Here is a 19,910-nt window from a genome sequence, read left to right as displayed (position 1 = left end):
GATGGCATATATAACATTGGTGGACGTGCAGGTGAATGAGCCGGTGATGTTGTAGCTGATCTGGTTAGGTCCTGTGATAGTGCTGCTGGTGTAGATATGTGGGCAGAGTTGGCATCGAGGTTTGTTGCATGGGTTGGTTCCTGAGTTAGAGTTGTTATGGTGCAGTGCGTGGTTGCTGGTGAGAATATGCTTAAGGTTGGCGGGTTGTCTGTGGGCGAGGACTGGCCTGCCTCCCAAGGTCTGTGAAAGTGAGGGGTCATTGTCCAGGATGGGTTGTAGATCACTGATGATGCGTTGGAGAGGTTTAAGCTGAGGGCTGTAGGTGATGGCCAGTGGAGTTCTGTTGGTTTCTTTTTTGGGCCTGTCTTTTAGCAGGAGGCTTCTGGGTACACGTCTGGCTCTGTTGATTTGTTCCTTTATTTCCTTGTGTGGGTATCGTAGTTTTGAGAATGCTTGGTGAAGATCTTGTAGGTGTTGGTCTCTGTCTGAGGGGTTGGAGCAGATGCGGTTGTACCTCAGTGCTTGGCTGTAGACGATGGATCGTGTGGTGTGTCCGGGGTGGAAGCTGGAGGCATGAAGGTAGGCATAGCGGTCGGTGGGTTTTCGGTATAGGGTGGTGTTAACGTGGCCATTGCTTATTTGTACTGTGGTGTCCAGGAAGTGGACCTCCCGTGTAGATTGGTCCAGGCTGAGGTTGATGGTGGGGTGGAAGCTGTTGAAATCATGGTGGAATTCTTCCAGGGTCTCCTTCCCATGGGTCCAGATGATGAAGATGTCATCAATGTAGCGTAGGTAGAGAAGGGGCGTGAGTGGACGAGAGCTGAGGAAGCGTTGTTCCAGGTCAGCCATAAAGATGTTGGCATATTGTGGGGCCATGCGGGTGCCCATAGCGGTGCCACTGGTCTGGAGGTATATATTGTCACCAAATTTGAAATAATTGTGCGTGAGGATAAAGTCACAGAGTTCAGCAATAAGTTGTGCTGTGTCATCATCAGGGATACTGTTCCTGACAGCTTGAATTCCATCTGTGTGTGGGATGTTTGTGTAGAGAGCCTCTACATCCATGGTGGCTAGGATGGTGTTTTCTGGGAGGTCACCAATGCATTGTAGTTTTCTCAGGAAATCTGTGGTGTCACGGAGATAGCTGGGAGTGCTGGTGGCGTAGGGTCTGAGTAGGGAGTCCACATATCCAGACAGTCCTTCAGTGAGAGTGCCAATGCCCGAGATGATGGGGCGTCCAGGATTTCCAGGTTTGTGGATCTTGGGTAGTAGATAGAATAACCCCGGTCGGGGCTCTAAGGGTATGTTGATTTGTTCCTGTGTTAGTGTAGGGAGTGTCCTGAGTAGCTGGTGCAGTTTCTTAGTGTATTCCTCAGTGGGATCTGAGGAAAGTGGCCTGTAGAATTTGGTATTGGAGAGTTGTCTGGCGGCCTCCTTCTGGTAGTCAGACCTGTTCATGATGACAACAGCACCTCCTTTATCAGCCTCTTTGATGATAATGTCAGGGTGGTTTCTGAGGCTGTGGATGGCATTGCGTTCTGCACGACTTAGGTTATGAGGCAAGCGATGTTGTTTTTCCACAATTTCTGCCTGTGCACGTCGGCGGAAGCATTCTATGTATAGGTCCAGACTGTCATTTCGACCCTCAGGAGGAGTCCATGTGGAGTTCTTCTTCCTGTGTTGTTGGTGGGAGGGTATCCGTGTATCAGTGCGCTGTTCAGTGTTATCTTGAAAGTATTCTTTCAAGTATTCTTTGCCCCATCATCTCGGGCATTGGCACTCTCACTGAAGGACTGTCTGGATATGTGGACTCCCTACTCAGACCCTACGCCACCAGCACTCCCAGCTATCTCCGTGACACCACAGATTTCCTGAGAAAACTACAATGCATTGGTGACCTCCCAGAAAACACCATCCTAGCCACCATGGATGTAGAGGCTCTCTACACAAACATCCCACACACAGATGGAATACAAGCTGTCAGGAACAGTATCCCTGATGATGACACAGCACAACTTATTGCTGAACTCTGTGACTTCATCCTCACGCACAATTATTTCAAATTTGGTGACAATATATACCTCCAGACCAGTGGCACCGCTATGGGCACCCGCATGGCCCCACAATATGCCAACATCTTTATGGCTGACCTGGAACAACGCTTCCTCAGCTCTCGTCCACTCACGCCCCTTCTCTACCTACGCTACATTGATGACATCTTCATCATCTGGACCCATGGGAAGGAGACCCTGGAAGAATTCCACCATGATTTCAACAGCTTCCACCCCACCATCAACCTCAGCCTGGACCAATCTACACGGGAGGTCCACTTCCTGGACACCACAGTACAAATAAGCAATGGCCACGTTAACACCACCCTATACCGAAAACCCACCGACCGCTATGCCTACCTTCATGCCTCCAGCTTCCACCCCGGACACACCACACGATCCGTCGTCTACAGCCAAGCACTGAGGTACAACCGCATCTGCTCCAACCCCTCAGACAGAGACCAACACCTACAAGATCTTCACCAAGCATTCTCAAAACTACGATACCCACACAAGGAAATAAAGGAACAAATCAACAGAGCCAGACGTGTACCCAGAAGCCTCCTGCTAAAAGACAGGCCCAAAAAAGAAACCAACAGAACTCCACTGGCCATCACCTACAGCCCTCAGCTTAAACCTCTCCAACGCATCATCAGTGATCTACAACCCATCCTGGACAATGACCCCTCACTTTCACAGACCTTGGGAGGCAGGCCAGTCCTCGCCCACAGACAACCCGCCAACCTTAAGCATATTCTCACCAGCAACCACGCACTGCACCATAACAACTCTAACTCAGGAACCAACCCATGCAACAAACCTCGATGCCAACTCTGCCCACATATCTACACCAGCAGCACTATCACAGGACCTAACCAGATCAGCTACAACATCACCGGCTCATTCACCTGCACGTCCACCAATGTTATATATGCCATCATGTGCCAGCAATGCCCCTCTGCTATGTACATTGGCCAAACTGGACAGTCACTACGCAAGAGGATAAATGGACACAAGTCAGATATCAGGAATGGCAATATACAAAAACCTGTAGGAGAACACTTTAACCTCCCTGGCCACACAATAGCAGATGTTAAGGTAGCCATCTTACAGCAAAAAAACTTCAGGACCAGACTCCAAAGAGAAACTGCTGAGCTCCAGTTCATTTGCAAATTTGACACCATCAGATCAGGATTAAACAAAGACTGTGAATGGCTATCCAACTACAGAAGCAGTTTCTCCTCCCTTGGTGTTCACACCTCTACTGCTAGCAGAGCACCTCACCCTCCCTGATTGAACTAACCTCGTTATCTCCACACTGATTTATACCTGCCTCTGGAGATTTCCATTACTTGCATCTGAAGAAGTGAGGTTCTTACCCACGAAAGCTTATGCTCCCAATACTTCTGTTAGTCTTAAAGGTGCCACAGGACCCTCTGTTGCTTTTTACAATATGAAGCACTCCAGAGTCAGGAAATGCAAAAAGTGTAAGTCTCTCCTGCAATTAAACTTGGCCATATTGCACATATGTAGGCCAGAGATTTGAGGCTTTATTATATTCAGAGATTTTCAGTTTTACACAAACATGGCTGAGTGCACTGTGGCATCGAGAGAGAAGATTGTTCAACACCTTACATTATAAACCTGTTTATAATTTTGACAAACTTTAAGAATACAGGAATTGCCAAACTGGATCACACCTGTGGCCCATCTAGCCCAGTAGCCTGGGTATGACAGTGGCCAGCATTAGCTGCTTCGGAGGAAGGTGCAAGAACCCCAGAGTACACAGAGGAGGCATAATCTTCCCCCAGTGAAGGTCTCCTCATCCCTGATCATTGGAGAGTGGCTTAAATGCTAATGATTGAGGCTTTATCTCCACTGCAATGCCTTTTTTGTAAGAATTAGTTATAGCAGCTTCAGATATTCATGTATGTTCAATCCCTTTTTGAATCTTAATTTCTTAGCCTCAACAATATCCCATGGCAGCAAGTTCCACTGTCCAATTATGCACTGTGTGGAAAAATATTTTCTTTTTTCCATGTTTCATTTAATGTCCCTTTGGTCTTGTGTTAGGAGGCAGGGAGAACAAAAGTTCCCAATCTACTTTCTCTAGACCATTCATTATTTTATGCACTTTTATCACATCCCTTCTTATTCATCTGCTTTCCAAGGTAACAATCCCAATCTTTTCAAATGAGAGATTTTCCAGGCCCTTAAGCATTCGCGCTGGCCTTCTCTGAGCTCCCGCTATTTCTATCATCTTTGTTTAAGATGAAGTGACCAGTGCTGCACACAATATCCAGATTGATTTATATAATGACATTATAACATTCGCAGCATTATTCTCCATCCCATTCCTTCTGTATCCTAACATGCACAAGCACCTGCCATTGTTAGCAGCTCAGTCATTTCATACTCAAGCTTCTTCAGAACTTTTGGATGTACCAACTGGGCTTGGTACCTTACTGCTCTTTAAAATTACCAACTTGCCCTAGCACCTCTTCTGACACTTCAATCTCTGATAGTACGTACTTCAACCTTTATCCAACATTAACAATCTTGACTAAAACTTTTCAACTTGCTGTCTGCCTCAGACTGAATTTATATTAAAACTGTCAACAAAAATCAGCCATTTTTGAGGTTAGTGAAAAAAATGGGCAGTTTTGTCAATTATTAAAAAATATTAAACTTTTTAAACAACTCTAGCTGCTCCCTGGCTTGGAGAAGGAACTTGAAATTTGGCAGGTGGGTCATCCTGAGAGATGCTTTACCCCACGGACACCGATAGATATTTGGCCTCTGAAAATCACCCACTGCAACACATGTAGCAGACCTTGTTCTTCTCTTGCTCCTTAATATTCTAAGTATTCTAATTGCATTGCTCATGCTCCTAAGCGTTGGTGAGCAGCCAGCCACCTCAAAATATGTTGTAGCCTAGGGAAATGCCTGCCCATCTACCACATGAAAATATCTTTTAGCTTAGGAGGGTGCACACTGGCCTTGGAGCCAAGAGAGCACAAGTTCAAGCCTAACTATCTTGACAAACTTTCAACCTTGCTCTCTGCCTCAGATTGAATTTATTTTAAAACTTTCAACATCAGCCAGTTTTAAGAACAAGGTTAGTGAAAAAAATGGGCAGTTTTGTCAACTATTAAAAAGTTTAGCTTTAAAAAAAAAAAAAAAAAAAAAAAACTAGCTCTTTCACTGCCTGGTCCTATGCACTTCACAACCCTCAATACTGAACAAGGCCTCAGACCTCCTACCCTGTAAGGCAAGCTAATATTCCCCCATTTTACAGATGAAGTTACAGACATTGCACAAGGTCACACTTCAAGCAGAGATAAGAATAGAATCAAGGTCTCCAATATGGCAGATTTAAATCTCATCCACAATGAAGCTCAGAATGAATCTGCCAAATGTGTACTTGGCTATGCTGTCTATAACCACTGGACCGCTAAAGCCAAAAACAGAACCTATAAATCCTGATTTTCAACATTTTTCTGATGCCTAGCAAACATGCGTCCTCTTCCTGAGAGTGACTAGTCTGCAGAGGATAATAGCTTACTAATACTACCAGTTATTCCTTTAGCTCAAGGGGAAGAGGTCTTTGCTGTGATCTGAAGTTCCTGCATTCAGACCCCACAGACGACACTGCTGTGGTCAATCTGATTCCACATAATGGAATGTGTACCCCCACACTCCATGTGCTCCTTATAAAAATCCTAGTTCCTTTCACGCAAAGAACTATGATAAAAGAATGAAAGTCAAGCAGTTATAAGTTAGGAAATGCCAGAATTAAGGTTGCTTGTGCAGCCTTAATTCATCTCCCTTGAGCATATGCACTGTCACAGAGTCTTTAGTTACATGATTCCATACTGTTTTTTCCATAGAAATCCTGCTTTGGTGCTCAGGATGGAACATGCTCTGTGCATGAACCAGGGCTGGGCAGTGAATGAAGTTGTCAACTGCAGGAACCCTGCCTCAGTTATGGCAGAAGCTGGAAGGTGTGCAGTGCCTTAAATTAAATTCTCATGTTAAGTTGGAAAAGTCAAGCTCTCAAGAGTTAGGAAATTCCAGTAATTAAAAGGGACACTGTCAACTTGATTTTTTTTTTTTTTTTTTAAACTTGACTAACTGCAAAAAACAGTTTTCCTGTAGGATCTCCCTTCAGTTTATATGGCTGAATTATTGGAAAATTTCTATTTTAAGAAACACTGTAAAGGTTTACTGCTCTGCTGTTGATACTTAGAAAAGCCTTCTGGGTGGTCCCCAAACATGCTTGGGCTTTCTCCTTTCCTCTGAGTGTACACCTACCAGCTGCCTCTTCTGTTTCAGCTTTGCTGCTGCTATCGGTTCACACTTTCCCCTAGTTCTTGAGACAGAGCATGCACATGCTCTCCCTGCAGAACAGTGATCTCACTATGCTAATGATGAGATAGGAATTGCAATGGGCCAACAGCCCAGCAACACTGACCCGGCACAAGAGCTGTCACACGCACAGTACACACATTGAAAATACAGGGAAAGAGCTTGTTTTGCTTGCATCTGCCAGTTACAGGCATCACAGAGTTTACTTTTAACTATACTAGAGTCAAGGTACAACCTCTGCTGATGGAAATGAGATTTTCAAGCTTGTGTCCTTAAGCAGTTTCCCCTGCAACTGCAATTACATTGCACATAAGTAGTATTTGATGTTCCTTTGGTCATTATTAACATTGCTAAATCCAGACATTTCTGTTAATCATTTGTACTACTCTCTCCAGCTATAGTCCTCAGAGCCTTTCCTAGTGGATACTCCATATCTTAGATAACATGATGGGCTGTTCAGGCATATCTGGGAAGCGTTTAGTTTGTCTGTAGGGCCCAACACTGTATATCTAAGCTTTTCCCCTGTGGACTGAATCTCCATGGTCAGGCTTCCTGTGAACCTCATGAGGATTTCTGCTTGTCCCCACTCCCTGAATAAGGTGACTTTTCTTGGAATATAACACAAGTATATCATGTTTATTACATTCACAAATAAAATCACTACTGTGCCAGTATTGGTGGAAATGCTTTGCCAAAAGGGAGAATCTTGCAATGAGCCAAGAGCAGTCACACTCTGGATGAAGCTAATCTCCTTTGGAAGTCTGGTCCACAGCTTGACTCAGAATGTTATCTCCTCCTCTGACACTTCACATTGTTAGCTACCGTGTATGAGAGCAACACAACTGGAGTGATGAGTGAAAACAAAGTTTTGAAATGACAACAGAAGAATGGAACACATAGAACCATGCACTGGGAGGTTAGAGAATTATAGAAATGTAGGGCTGGAAATGACCTTGAGAGGTCATCGAGTCCAGCCCGCTGTGCTGAGGCAGGACCAACTAAACTTAGACCATCCCTGAGAGGTGTTTGTCCAACCTGTTAATAAAAACTTCTAATGATAGTGTAGGATAAATATGAAATTAAAAAATTAAGGTTAACTTAAGTTTAGTTAAGGAAATGTGTGTGTGTTGTAAAGAAAGGCTGTCACTAGCAAGTAGAATTCATTGAAAATAATGAGTTATAAGGCCAGAAGGAATGAAGTAGGGAGGATGTTTGGTTCAAAGAATAACTAATGAGATAAGGGGAAGTTTCTAAAAAGAAGGCCTCTGACTGATAGATGTGAAAAAAGATCTGTCTTAAAATGAGCCAAACATGGCTCTTCTCAACCCACACACCTGTGTTAAAGCCTACGTGAACCCAGAGGCAATGGACAAACTGTTGGGTCAGCAAGAAGAAGGGGAGGAAAGGCCTTAGGAAGAAAGGAAGTTGTAAATCTTACCTAGATAAAGACTGGAAATAAGGGTGAACTTGAAGGGTAAACTCTTAAAAGGGTTCATTGCTAATACTTACCTGACCATTTCGGAGCTGGCCAATACGGGTCTAAGCATCCCTGGGTTTAGCCCGTTTAAGTATCTTGATCAAATGTGTATAAATGTTTTGTTACTGTTGGATATAGTAAATTGCTTATTAGGCGGCTTTTTAGGCATGTTTTAAGCAACTGTACCTTTTGGCTTTTGGATTGTTTGTAGCAACCAAGGACACAGCCATTTCAACTGCGTTAACTCAGGACTATTGTGATAGAGAAAGCTTACGCTTCCAGAGTACTCAATGGAGTTGAAAAGCAGTCTACTCCCTATGAAAACCAATTTTTGCTGTGAACTTTTCAGATATCTGGTGGGGTTGGGACGCATAAAAATGTACATTGCTCATCATCCTCTACAGTGTCTTCTGTCTGGTAAAATTAAAAACGGTACAGTGTCTAGTCCTAGACTGACACTATGGTTCCTGCTGCTGGAAGAGCACCAAACTGAAGTCTGTCCTCTTAAACAACCCTCACCTTTGCCAGCAGGACTATTCATTAATGGTAATCCATACAAGTGTCCTAGAGAAATTCCCTATCACGAGGGGCCCCTATCCCTTTTATCCATGTGCAGTACATACATTTAAATTCTGAAGGGCTGCACCCTGAGGGTCTGACAATATATGCTAGTGGGTTGTCCTAATACCAAAAGGGACCCGTCACAGAATTTATGGTTTGGGCTCTCTCGGTTCACGGTGAACCTGTGCAACACAGATGTAGTTCACACACTGTATACTGTGCTGGCTGCTGTAGCAGAGGCATTATCACTCAGTAATAAAGGACAAGTACCAGCTAGTGTAATATGTTCAGACTGTAAGGGTCTGTGATACCTTAACAACAACCTCCCTTGGTGTAGTGCAAATTCATTTTGCAGTGCAGATTACAAGCCTTTATGCTATCAAGCCCTTTTGTCCTATATGTGGGAACTAGCAGGTAAATGGGCTAACTCAGTGGTATATGTGGATAAAGTAAAAGCTCATACCAGACATGGGGAAGTGAGCAAGAAAAACAGAGTGAATGAAGCTGCTAATAGCCATGCTTTGGTGTGGTCCCATGCCCGATTATCCAGTTCTTGCTTTTACCATTTGAGCACAAGCAAAAACCATTGATTCACTAACATTGCAAGAATCTGATCCAGAGATATCCTCTTACACAAAAAGTAATGCTTGGGGAGTTAAATGGTAAAATCACTCCTACCCAGGGAAAGTTCCACCACAGCCCCTTAACAGGGAAATGTTAAGACTGGTGCATGATGTGCCATCGATGGCCCACCAAAATGCTGATACCACTTATCAGTGACTAATTAAGGCAGCGTGGTGGCCCCATTGTAAAAAAAAGATGTAAAAATTCATATTAACAATTGCCTGGTTTATGCTAAAAGCTATCCACCAGGGAAAACAAAACATGGATTTATCCAGGCACAGCAACAGGGGCAGGTTCATGCCAAAATGAGGGCATACTTCAACAAACCGGCCCAAAGTGTAGATTGGCTAGTAGGGGACAGAGTGATGGTGCAGTGAACATCGGGGGGGGGGGGGGAATCAAAACATTTCCGGCACCAAGAGGGGGGCCTACTATATAATACAAAAAGCCAACCCTGCAGTTTATCTGGTATGAATAGAAGCAAGATCAAAAAACAAGGATCGATGAGTAGATGCTACTCAGCTAAAATTTAATCAAATGAGGGCTTATTGATATGTGCCCTTTTGAGAATCAGGAAGGGCAGAAATAAAGGTGGCACAAATACCGTACATTGGGGGGAGGGGGAGAAAAAATAAAAACTCACAATGCTCTAAGGTGGAGGTAGGACCCAGTAATGAATTGGTATTAAGGTCCCTTAAAGAAGTGCTGTGCAATGATTTTCAATTTATATATGTACCTGTGTTGTTGAATTTGACTTCGTTGCAGTTGACAAAAGGGTTGTCTCTGCCAGGGTTTGGCCACCGTATGGCAAAATGATAGAGGACTATTAGAAAGGCTTTCTTGACAGAAATGTAGAGGAAAAGGCACCTGAATCAATTCAAAGACAAAACCGATGGAGCCTATCCATCAGTGCTGTACAGGGCGGTTTCAAGCTGGATTCAGGTGGACATTGAGACCCCACGGGAACACAACCGAGCATTCCAACACACGCTGGCTGTGGACCTATTGAGTCCAATGAATGAGCACAGCAAAGAACATATTAAGAACTTTAGAATGTATATAACATGCATGACATAGTTAATTTGTTTAAGGAAGTACAGGATAAAGTAGATGAAATAGATAACCAAACTAATAAAGATCAAAGCAGGCCAATAGCCAGGGCCATGTGTGTATGGAGGAATAGGCACTAATAAAGATCAAAGCAGGCCAATAGCCAGGGCCATAACATATTGTGTGTATGGAGGAATATGCACTAGACAAAAATCAAGGCCATCTTCACTCATATAGAGCAAGGTAAATTGCCCTCATCACCACAGAGAAATTAAAAACTTGGTATAGTACTCCTTATCCCACTCATACTATCCCATCCAATAACTGCAGAACACCACGATCAAACCATTATTAGAGTGCTACCACTGGGAATACTGGAAGACACTAACCCATAAGTTTTTAAAAGAGTTTGTTTCTCCTCAAATACTGTTGCAAAATAATGACAAGGTCTGGCGAGCCTTGGCCTTGTTCTGTTGCTCACATTTGGGGGACACCTACATCTGCAGCAGCTGTAAAGTCTTACAGACACAGTTGCCAGCATGCGGACTCACTCTGGGGGAGTCATCTCCAATCTGCACAGTGCAGTTGAGACCCTGGGGAACTGGTGAAGTGAAAACCTTTTAAGCCAGGAATGGTAAATATTGTGTGGAGGCTGGAAATAAATCACTGTGTGGACCCAGAGTATTATTCCAAGTGGCCAATGTTTTGTTTCACAACAAAATCCATTGTAACTAAAATACAAGCTGAATTCAGATTACAAGAGGACACTATGAAAGCAGTACCCAAGTGTGGGCATCCTATTCTTCCCTTGAGCCTGGATCTTAAAATATTAATAGCCAAGAATAGGGAATTCAGGAGTTAACTAGCCCCTGGCAGTGGAACAAGCCTAAACAAAGTCGATTATATCCATAGTAACTACTGTTATTTAAAGCTAGGGTAGTTAATGTACATTGTGGTAACAAACTTTGATTTTGTATTGTTAAATTTAATGGTTATGTAAGATGTTGCAAAAATCATAAAAGTTATGTTTAAAATGCTTAATGTAGTAAAACCCACGTAGCATGTAGGTTTTTAAGGCAGAGAATGTAGGATAAATACAAACTAAAGAATTAGAGTTAGCTTGAATTTAGTTAAGGAAATAGATGTGTTGTAAAGAAAGGCCCTGATTAGCAGGTAGAAGGAAGGCCTTGAAAATAACAAGTCATAAGGCCAGAAGGAATGAAGTAAGGATGATATCTGGTTCAAAGAATAACTAATGAAATAAGGGGAAGTTCTAAAAAGAAGGCCTCTGACCAATGGGGGTGACTGCAGATAAAACGATGACTCTGTCTTAAAGTGATCCAACATGGCCTTTCCCAATCCACACAGCAGTGTTAAAGCCAATGTGAACAGAGAGGCAATGGACAAATTGTTGGTGAGCAAGTCGGGGAGGAAAGGCCTTGGGAAGAAAGGAAATTGTAAATCTTACCTGGATTAAGATTGGAAATAAGGAGCAACGGTCTCAAATGGGTTTTTAGCTAAAATTAGTAATTGGGAATGACATCACTTATTTGTTGAAGGGTATAAAAAGTAAACTCAAAGATTGCTAATACCTGCCTGACCATGCTGGAGCCAACCAATACAGGTCTAAGCACCCCAGGGTTTAGCCCGTTTGTAAGTATCTTGATCAAACGTTTATAAATGTTTTGTTACTGTTGGATGTAGTACATTGATTATTTAGGCTTTTTAAGGAATGTTTAGAGGAATTGTATAAGTGGCCTTTGGATTTAATACAGGAATTTATGGTTAAATTAGTGCCATGGTAACACCCTGCATAAATAATATTAATTCCAACAGATGGGGGTTCAAAAACCTCCCCTGGAAGCCTATTCCAGAGTTTTAACTACCCTTATAGTTAGATATTTAAGAAAAACATTCTAACCTAAATTCCCTCGCTAAAGTTTAAGCACATTACTTCTTGTCCTACCTTCATTAAACATGGAGAACAACTGATCACAGTCCTCGTTATTACAACAGCAGCCCTTAACATATTTGAAGACTGTTATAGGTTCCCCCTGCCCCCCGGTCATCTTTTCTCAAGATGAAACATGCCCCGTTTTTTTTTTTTTTAACCTTTCCTCACAGGTCAGGTTTTCTAAACCTTTTATCATTTTTGTTGCTCTTCTCTGGACATTCCAATTTGTCCACATCTTTCCTAAAGCATGGAGCCCAGAAATGGGGACAGTACTCCAGCTGAGGCCTCGCCAGTGCTGAGTGGACCGGGACAATTACCTTCCATGTCTTACATACAACCCTCCTCTTAATACACCCCAGAAGATCAGTCTTTTTTTTGCAACTGCCTTAGATTGCTGACTCATTCAATTTGTGATCCACTACAGCCCCCAGATCCTTTTCAGCAGTACTACCACTTACATAACTATTCCCCGTTTTGTAGATGTGCATTTGATTTTTCTTCCTAGTGAAGCATTTTGCACTTATCTTTATTGGATTTCATCTTGTTGAATTCAGTCCAATTTCTCTAATTTGTCAAGGTCATCATGAATGCTAAACCTTTCCTCCAAAGTGCTTGCAACCCCGCCCCCCAGCTTGGTGTCATCTGCAGATTTTAGAAGCATATTCTCCATTCCATTATCCAAGTAGTTAATGAGAATACTGGATTACTACTGCACCCAGGACTGACCCCTGTGGCGCCCCACCAAATACACCCTCCCAGTATGATAGCAAATCACTGATAACTACTCTGAGTACGGTCTTTCAACCAGTTTTGCACCCTTATAGTAATTTTATTTGCTTATGAGAATGTCATGTGAGACTGAACCAAAAGCCTTACTAAAATGAAGATACATCACATCTACTGCTTCCCCACTCTGCACTAGGCCAGTAACCCTGTCAAAGGAGTCAAGTAAGTTGATTTGGCATGATTTTGTTCTTGACAAATCTATGCTGGCTACAGGGGGTCCCCGGTATATGTCTCCCCCTTATCCGTTGTTTCGCATATCCATCGCTCATCAATAGAGGAACTTGTTTCGATTCACGTCGGTCCCGATCCGCATATCCATCGTTTGCAGTACTGTACTGTAAGTTGCAAACGATGGATATGCGGACCAACGTGAATCGGAACACGTTCCCCTACTGATCAGCGATAGATATGCAAAATAAGGGATAAGGGGGAGATGTATACATCCAGCTCCCTCTTCCCCAGCACTTGCCCCACACCACCCACCCGGCGCTCCAGCCGGGGAGCGGGGGCTTGCAAGCCCGCTCTGCTCTCCCGCACCCTGGCAGGAGCGCCGGGCACAGCGGGAGAAGCTCCCACGCCTCAGCAGAAGCGCCGGGCGGAGCAGAAGCCCCCACTCCCCAACCCCCCTCCTGCCCATGCCACTGCTGTACCAGCAGGTCCCCGGTATACAACGTTTCAGTATACGTGACCCTTTTCAAGAACACAACCCTGACATATACCGTGGACCTGCTGTATTCCTTATTATTCTCTAGGTACTTTCAAACTGATTGCTTACAGTTTGTTCCAGTACCTTTTCAGGTATCAAAGTTAGGCTGATTGGTCTATAACTCAAGAAAGGTGTTTCATTTTGTGGCAGGATCTCGTTAACTGACCCACAGAAACGAGTGGAATATTACTGACTTATGCCATAAAATATACAGGATGTGCAATATAGCTAGGTTAACATTTCAGAAGAAACTTTCAGTTCTAGAATTTTCCAGACCCAAGCGGTTGATTTTGCAACATTAACAATCCATGAACATGTGTATAAATAAAGCACTTTGGGATACTTTGTGAAGATAAGCACTGCACACACAATGCATTGTTACTGCTGCTTTAACTAATGCTTAGACAGCACTTGGATATTTAAATGCTATTGAAGTGCTAAACTTTACTTACAAGGTTTGCATCTTGTACAACATTCATCTGCTCTTTTACTTCAGAGAAAGTTTCTGACCATCCAGACTGACAATTAGTCTGCGATGAACCAGATCCTGGCTTTTTGTCAGGGTTCATTTCAGGTGGTGGGACTACATTCCAACTGTGCAAGCCCAATCCAAGGGGATGCTGTTCTTATTTTCCTAGGATATCATGGAAATCAGTGGTCGGGCTTCTGTCATTAGAGAGCGAATTCCAAACTAGAAGCACTAAGAGGTTGGTTAAGGGAAAGAATGAGTGATGGAAAATCAGATAACAGGAGAAAAGTAAAACAAGAGAGACAGACAAGAACACACCCTTGAGAAAGCGGCACTGATGCACAGACAACTGCAGAAAGTCAGTTCTGGCCCCAGCAGGGAGCAATGTAAGAGCAACCGTTACTATTCCCACCCATATCCACTATGTTTCCAGACAAACACTCTGAACAGGCTTTATGTCATATCCAACCCCCCTCAAAAGCTAGCGCCTACGAGTGAATTAGCCACAAGTTGAGAATTAGACCGATCACATTGGCTTGCCACATCCAGGAAGAACATACAGGAGCAACATACCTCGTCCCACAAGGCACGTTTTTTACTTCATCAGTTTGCAATGTTGTCTGAAACAAGAGACATGTAATCAGGGCTCACAGAGAAACCAGTCACTTACCAGTCAACAGCCAAGCCCTAGACAGGCCCTTGCAGAACTTTCTAGCCCAGTTCAGGCCACGCTCACTGGAAGCTCAGCACTCATGCTCTGTAATGGTTGCTGAGAATGGGGAAGATGCACTAGGAGGAGCACCACTCTTCAGGCTGTTGGGGGTTGTGGCTGCTATAGGCAGGGAGCAGAAGGAACTTCTCTAGCACCCACTCCCTGTGATGGTTGAGGAAGAAGGGGATGGTGCAGGGAACTCCATTCTCTTTCCCCCTTCCTCTCCTTCCCTCAGTGCCCAAAAGGATTGCAGCTCCCTGCCTGGCAAATGGCAAAGTGAATGCTTGTGGACCCAAGTATTGGGAAGACACATGGTGTCGACAGTGGAAGCGTCCCAAGGCAGGAGCCCCAGGGTCAGCGAGTAGCTTTTTGTTTGTGCCAGTGAAGAGCTCCCATTGGAAAAACAGCATGGAGCCCACATTCATTTGCAGTGCAGGGTGTTTCCACCCTACAAGCTGTCAGGAAGCCACCAGCACCTCTAGCCACAGTGAAGCAGATTAATTCATTCAGCCCTTCCAAACTCACTGTAGTGGTAACAGTTCAGGGGAGGGCAAAGCACAACGAAAGGCAATAGACCAAATGTAGTCAATGGTGATCTACTAAGTAGTGCACAGCCATGTGCAGTGGGGCCTGGCCTCTTGCAGCAAAATGGATCATTGATTTCTGGGACCTGCAGCTGCTACAGGCCATGCTGCATACTGGAAGCTGTAGTACTATGGGCATACCAGGGGTTGCACCCCAACATCAGAGAGGAGGGTGGCTACAATCTGATCAGTGGGCCAAACTAGTGTGCTCTTATGCTACTGAGAACTGGCTAACATGGCCTTTATTTAGGCAAAATTCCAGCTCCACTGTCATATTTGACAGATACCCCATACAACCCCACCCTATTCCAGCTCCCCTGTGAGAAGTTACTAACCTGCACTGATTTGAAGGTGGTAATGAATGGGAGCATGATGTGATAGCCTGGTCCACTTGGGCTGGTTAATAAGGCACCACCCCTGTGAAGAGACAAATGGGTCAGTTCTCAAGAAGCTGAAGAATTAGATGTACTGACTCTTCCAGACCTCTGGTAAGTGTTCAGAGTACTGGACAGACATGGCCACAAGCTTCTATAGGTCAATAAGTCACAACAACTCAGACAAGCTCTATTAGCCTGCTTGTTACCATGACTGACAATGGAAGGGTGAGAATGATTATTTTGCTCACCCTCCAAAAACAAAACAAGTCACTTGCCCAGGCAAATCACATTTGACAGGGCTGCATTAATACACAGTGTTATAGAAACATATGGTAAAGAAAATATACTTGTGACCTAATAGGTCACTGGACTAAAGAGCAAGCTATTCAATGCAGACTAAATACAAAAAGTTTCCCAGGAATTATTGATTTCATCAGCTCTTTTATGGGGTACTGGTACAAAATAACATTTGTCCTGTACCTGCTGTGTTCAGTTTGCCAGCTTCACACTAGCGACGTACAAAATATGCAGCTTCCAATTAGACAAGAGGGGTATTCCTGCTAAGCCTTTTCCAGTAACACAACCCTGCATAGACCTTCAGTAGTACCCGAGCTAGAATTTAAAATAAACCAAGGCTGCTATCAGAGACTATCTTCCTTCTAAAACAGAGCTCTGGAAAACACTATTTTACATACACATCAAATCACAACTTTCAGTATCCTCCTCTTCCTTCCACATTAACATCCCACAGAGGAGTGCATACTAACCCAAGGGCTTTGCTAAGAGGCTGGCACTGTGGATAGCACCATTCATAGTCACGGGATCTCTAAGTGACCAGGTGGATTCTGGTAATGCAGGGGCTGTGCGGGCACTCTATGCCTAGCAATAAACTCATAGCTACCCTGAGGTGTTAGAACCAATATTACAGAAACATGCAGAGCTACTCCCCCTCGATGGTCTATCCTGGGAGATTGATTTAAATCAAAGCTATTTAAATCACCAATTGTAATCATGATTTAAATCAGCAAGCAGGAAACTTTGATTTAAATAATTAATTTTAATAGTGTTTTGCATTTGTACTTATAGTTATTTTCTAAAAAAAAAAAAAAAAAAAGGCTGATTCTCATTGATGGGTTACCACTAAAGCATGTTGATCTGCAACTAAACACAGTCTTTACAATAAGACTATTAATAAGTCTTTACTTTACTAATAAGAATAATTTGCTAATCAGGAGGATATACTATTTAGGTAACTATTTAGCTTAGAGTAAAAATTAAGAATCTGAATAAGTTTAAGAAATGCATCATTCATCATTTTCTTTTTAGTAGATTAATGAAAATTCAAAATCAGTTAAAAATGCACAAAACCAGCATTTTAAATTTTCAGTTAAATAAAACTACCTTGAATGTGCAGGATACATAAGAAAAGTTTGTCAAAACATGTCTTGCATTTAAAACTGATTTATTAAACAAAGGAAGTATCTGCAGTTAGTGAACTGAACTGATTGTTTCTGGTCACTATGTCTTTCAAGACTTTAGATCTAGTACATCTCATTTCTCACACCTAGTTCTTATTCAGAGATTGGAAAAGGAAAAACAAGCTATCCTTTTTCAAATCCCAGTCTCAAACTTTGAATGAGCTAGTCATTGAACTGAACTAGTTGAATGAACTGAAATGAAGAAAATATTCTCTCTGCACCTGTAGTAGATGTTTCTGCTGTCAGAAGATTAGCACTTCAGCAAACTCTGGTTTCAGGTGCTTAGCCAGTGACTTTCACCAATTCAGTGGTGTCACTTTCTTTAAAACTTGGCAACAAGTATGTACTGATTAATATTATTTGTATTTAATTTAGAGTTATTTTAATAGATTTTAAGTTTAGGTCTTCACATAGGTTGTCACTTTTGAACTAGTTTTATTTTTTTTAAATAAACCTATTGAAATAGAAGAATGTAATTTATATAAATTCAATTTTTGTTTTAAAAAAGAAACATCTAGACCACTGCTATCATGAACAAATGTGCGCAGTCAAAGAAACACTGCACACCAAAATGAAATTGGGATTTGAAGCTGATATGAGTGTGTGCTGAAAGCCTCTGTTGTGTCATGTCGTCCCCTTCCTCCCCCTGCAAGCTAAAGTGAGGTGGCACACAGTGGAATGAAGTTTTAACTAACTGAACTTCATAAAAAACCCACTCCTGAAATTTACTTGCTGACCTGCTTTGAGCATCATTCTGTGAGAGCACAAGTACCATAGGAAACAAAGAGATGCCTAATAATTGCGATGTTGCAGTTGCATTCTGGGGACATTCCCAGGGCAACAGAGGAAAGAATTATATTGTTAGTTAAAACTTATTTTTGTGCTGAATCCAGCCAGGTTTTAGAGGCTATGCCTACACTACACAGTTGAGCAGTGTAGCCACTGTTTGTCAGCTCTCCTGCCGACAAAAAACTTCCAGTGTAGCCACTGTTTGTCAGGCATCGGGAAGAGCCTATCAAGCAAGGGGATGGTTGTTTCAGGATAATTAGTTTACTTCTTAAATTGTGCAAGTTATAAAAAGGATCATGGCTAAAGATGGATCCCAAAGAGAAGTAACAGATTACAGAAAAATGTATTAATTCAGTCAAATTATCAAGGAGTTGCTAATTACTTTTCCAATGAAAGCATGCTAATAATGTCAGTATCAGAGCTGCAGAACTGTACCATCTGTTTATACAGAGCACAATCCCACATTCAGCTCTTTTCTTGCTGTCTACATTTCTTCCACCTTACACAACCAATCTACCAGCTTCCCAAGGTGCACTAACAATACGACAGAGCTTGTCCATAACAGAATATTCTGTTTCCCTTATTCCTGGGCACAATGCAAGGCCCATTTACTCTCCTCAGTCCCTTAGAAGCGGCTGGAGAGGAAGCATCAAACTCTGAATATGTGGGGCAAGGGAGGAGGAAATGTCAGAGGGATGGTGAATAATACAGAGAATATTATATAAATCAATGGTGCGGCCTCATGTGGACACTGTGTATAGCACTGGTCACCCCTCATCTCCAAGAAGATGCTACAGAACTAGATGGGTTTCACAGAAGAGTGACAAGAGTGATCAAGGGCCTAGAAAAAGACTCATATGAAGAGCGATTGCAAAGACTGGTATTGTTACTTTGAAAAGGAGACCAATAAGAGGGGGCATGACAGAAGTACCTAAAATGACGACTGCTCAGGGAGATTGGAAAGATCTGTTATCCTTGTCTCAACACAAGAACAAGGGGACGCGCAGTGTAATTAAAAGGTGGAAAATTCAAAATGAACAAAAAAGTGCCTTATCATACAATGCGTGATTAAACTGTAGAACTCACTGCCACATGAAGTAGTTGAGGCCATGAATTTAACAAAATTTTAAAAAGGATGAGACATTTATATCCCATTTATTCTTGGGATAACAAGAATATCCAGAGTTAGCATACAAACTTTCACACATAGGTTTGAGATAAAAAGTCTGTGAAACCAAGCAGTGGCAGACTTAACACATTACACAACCACAGTGTCCACACCATCATTTAAGGACTTCAGCTCCCACAAGCCCAATCAAGGCAAATATTTCCCTACTGGATCTGTTTATGTGAATTCTTGTGTACGTGTATATAGTTTCCCACATCTTATTAGTCTCCTACATCTAGGCATGAGGTCTTAGGACACATTCTAAAACCACAGTTCCCTCCAAATGAAAAACAATAGATGCATCAAACATTTTGACCACAGATAAAATTAATGCTTTAGACAGGAGAAATACTAGCCCCAGTTTAATATAGGATTGGCCCAGATGAAATCCCATTTGGATAACTCATGAAGTACATGACAGCTGATCACCCGACAACACGAACAGAAGTGACAAGCATAAAGCAGATGCCATAAGTATTATCAACTTAATGAATACAGCAGTTGGTGATAACTTCTACAGTTAGGGCTACAAAGCAGCTTCCTTTAGAAATAGCCAGATTTAACTTTTAGAATTCCTGAAGGATTTATTTTTGGGGTTGAACACTCCCATGGCCGGTCTCTGCCAAAAGGTGACATTTTTAGAAAGATTGGTAAAACTGCTGAGCCATTTAAGAATGGAGAGATTAGAAAAAAATGTTTTTCTTACTTAAAAATAAAAAATAAAAATCTGACTACACTCATTGTGGGGGAAGTCAG

The 19,910-nt window shown here is 42.6% G+C and overlaps 1 protein-coding gene across 1 annotated transcript in view; it reads right to left on the bottom strand.

Annotated features, from left to right (window-relative positions):
- LOC135881817 (erlin-1-like) overlaps positions 1–19,910 on the bottom strand; it is a 50,624-nt gene that overhangs the window by 19,770 nt on the left and 10,944 nt on the right. The window contains exons 3-4 of the mRNA XM_065408527.1: positions 15,678–15,759; positions 14,620–14,666 (exon numbers count right to left, since the gene is read on the bottom strand). Coding sequence (XP_065264599.1) covers positions 14,620–14,666; positions 15,678–15,759 — 129 coding nt within the window. The remainder of the gene's footprint in view (positions 1–14,619; positions 14,667–15,677; positions 15,760–19,910) is intronic.

Source organism: Emys orbicularis, chromosome 7, assembly GCF_028017835.1.
Source record: "Emys orbicularis isolate rEmyOrb1 chromosome 7, rEmyOrb1.hap1, whole genome shotgun sequence".
In the NCBI taxonomy this organism is placed as follows: domain Eukaryota; kingdom Metazoa; phylum Chordata; order Testudines; family Emydidae; genus Emys; species Emys orbicularis.
Note: the sequence above shows the minus strand (reverse complement) of the source record. Positions and strands in the feature narration are given on the sequence as shown.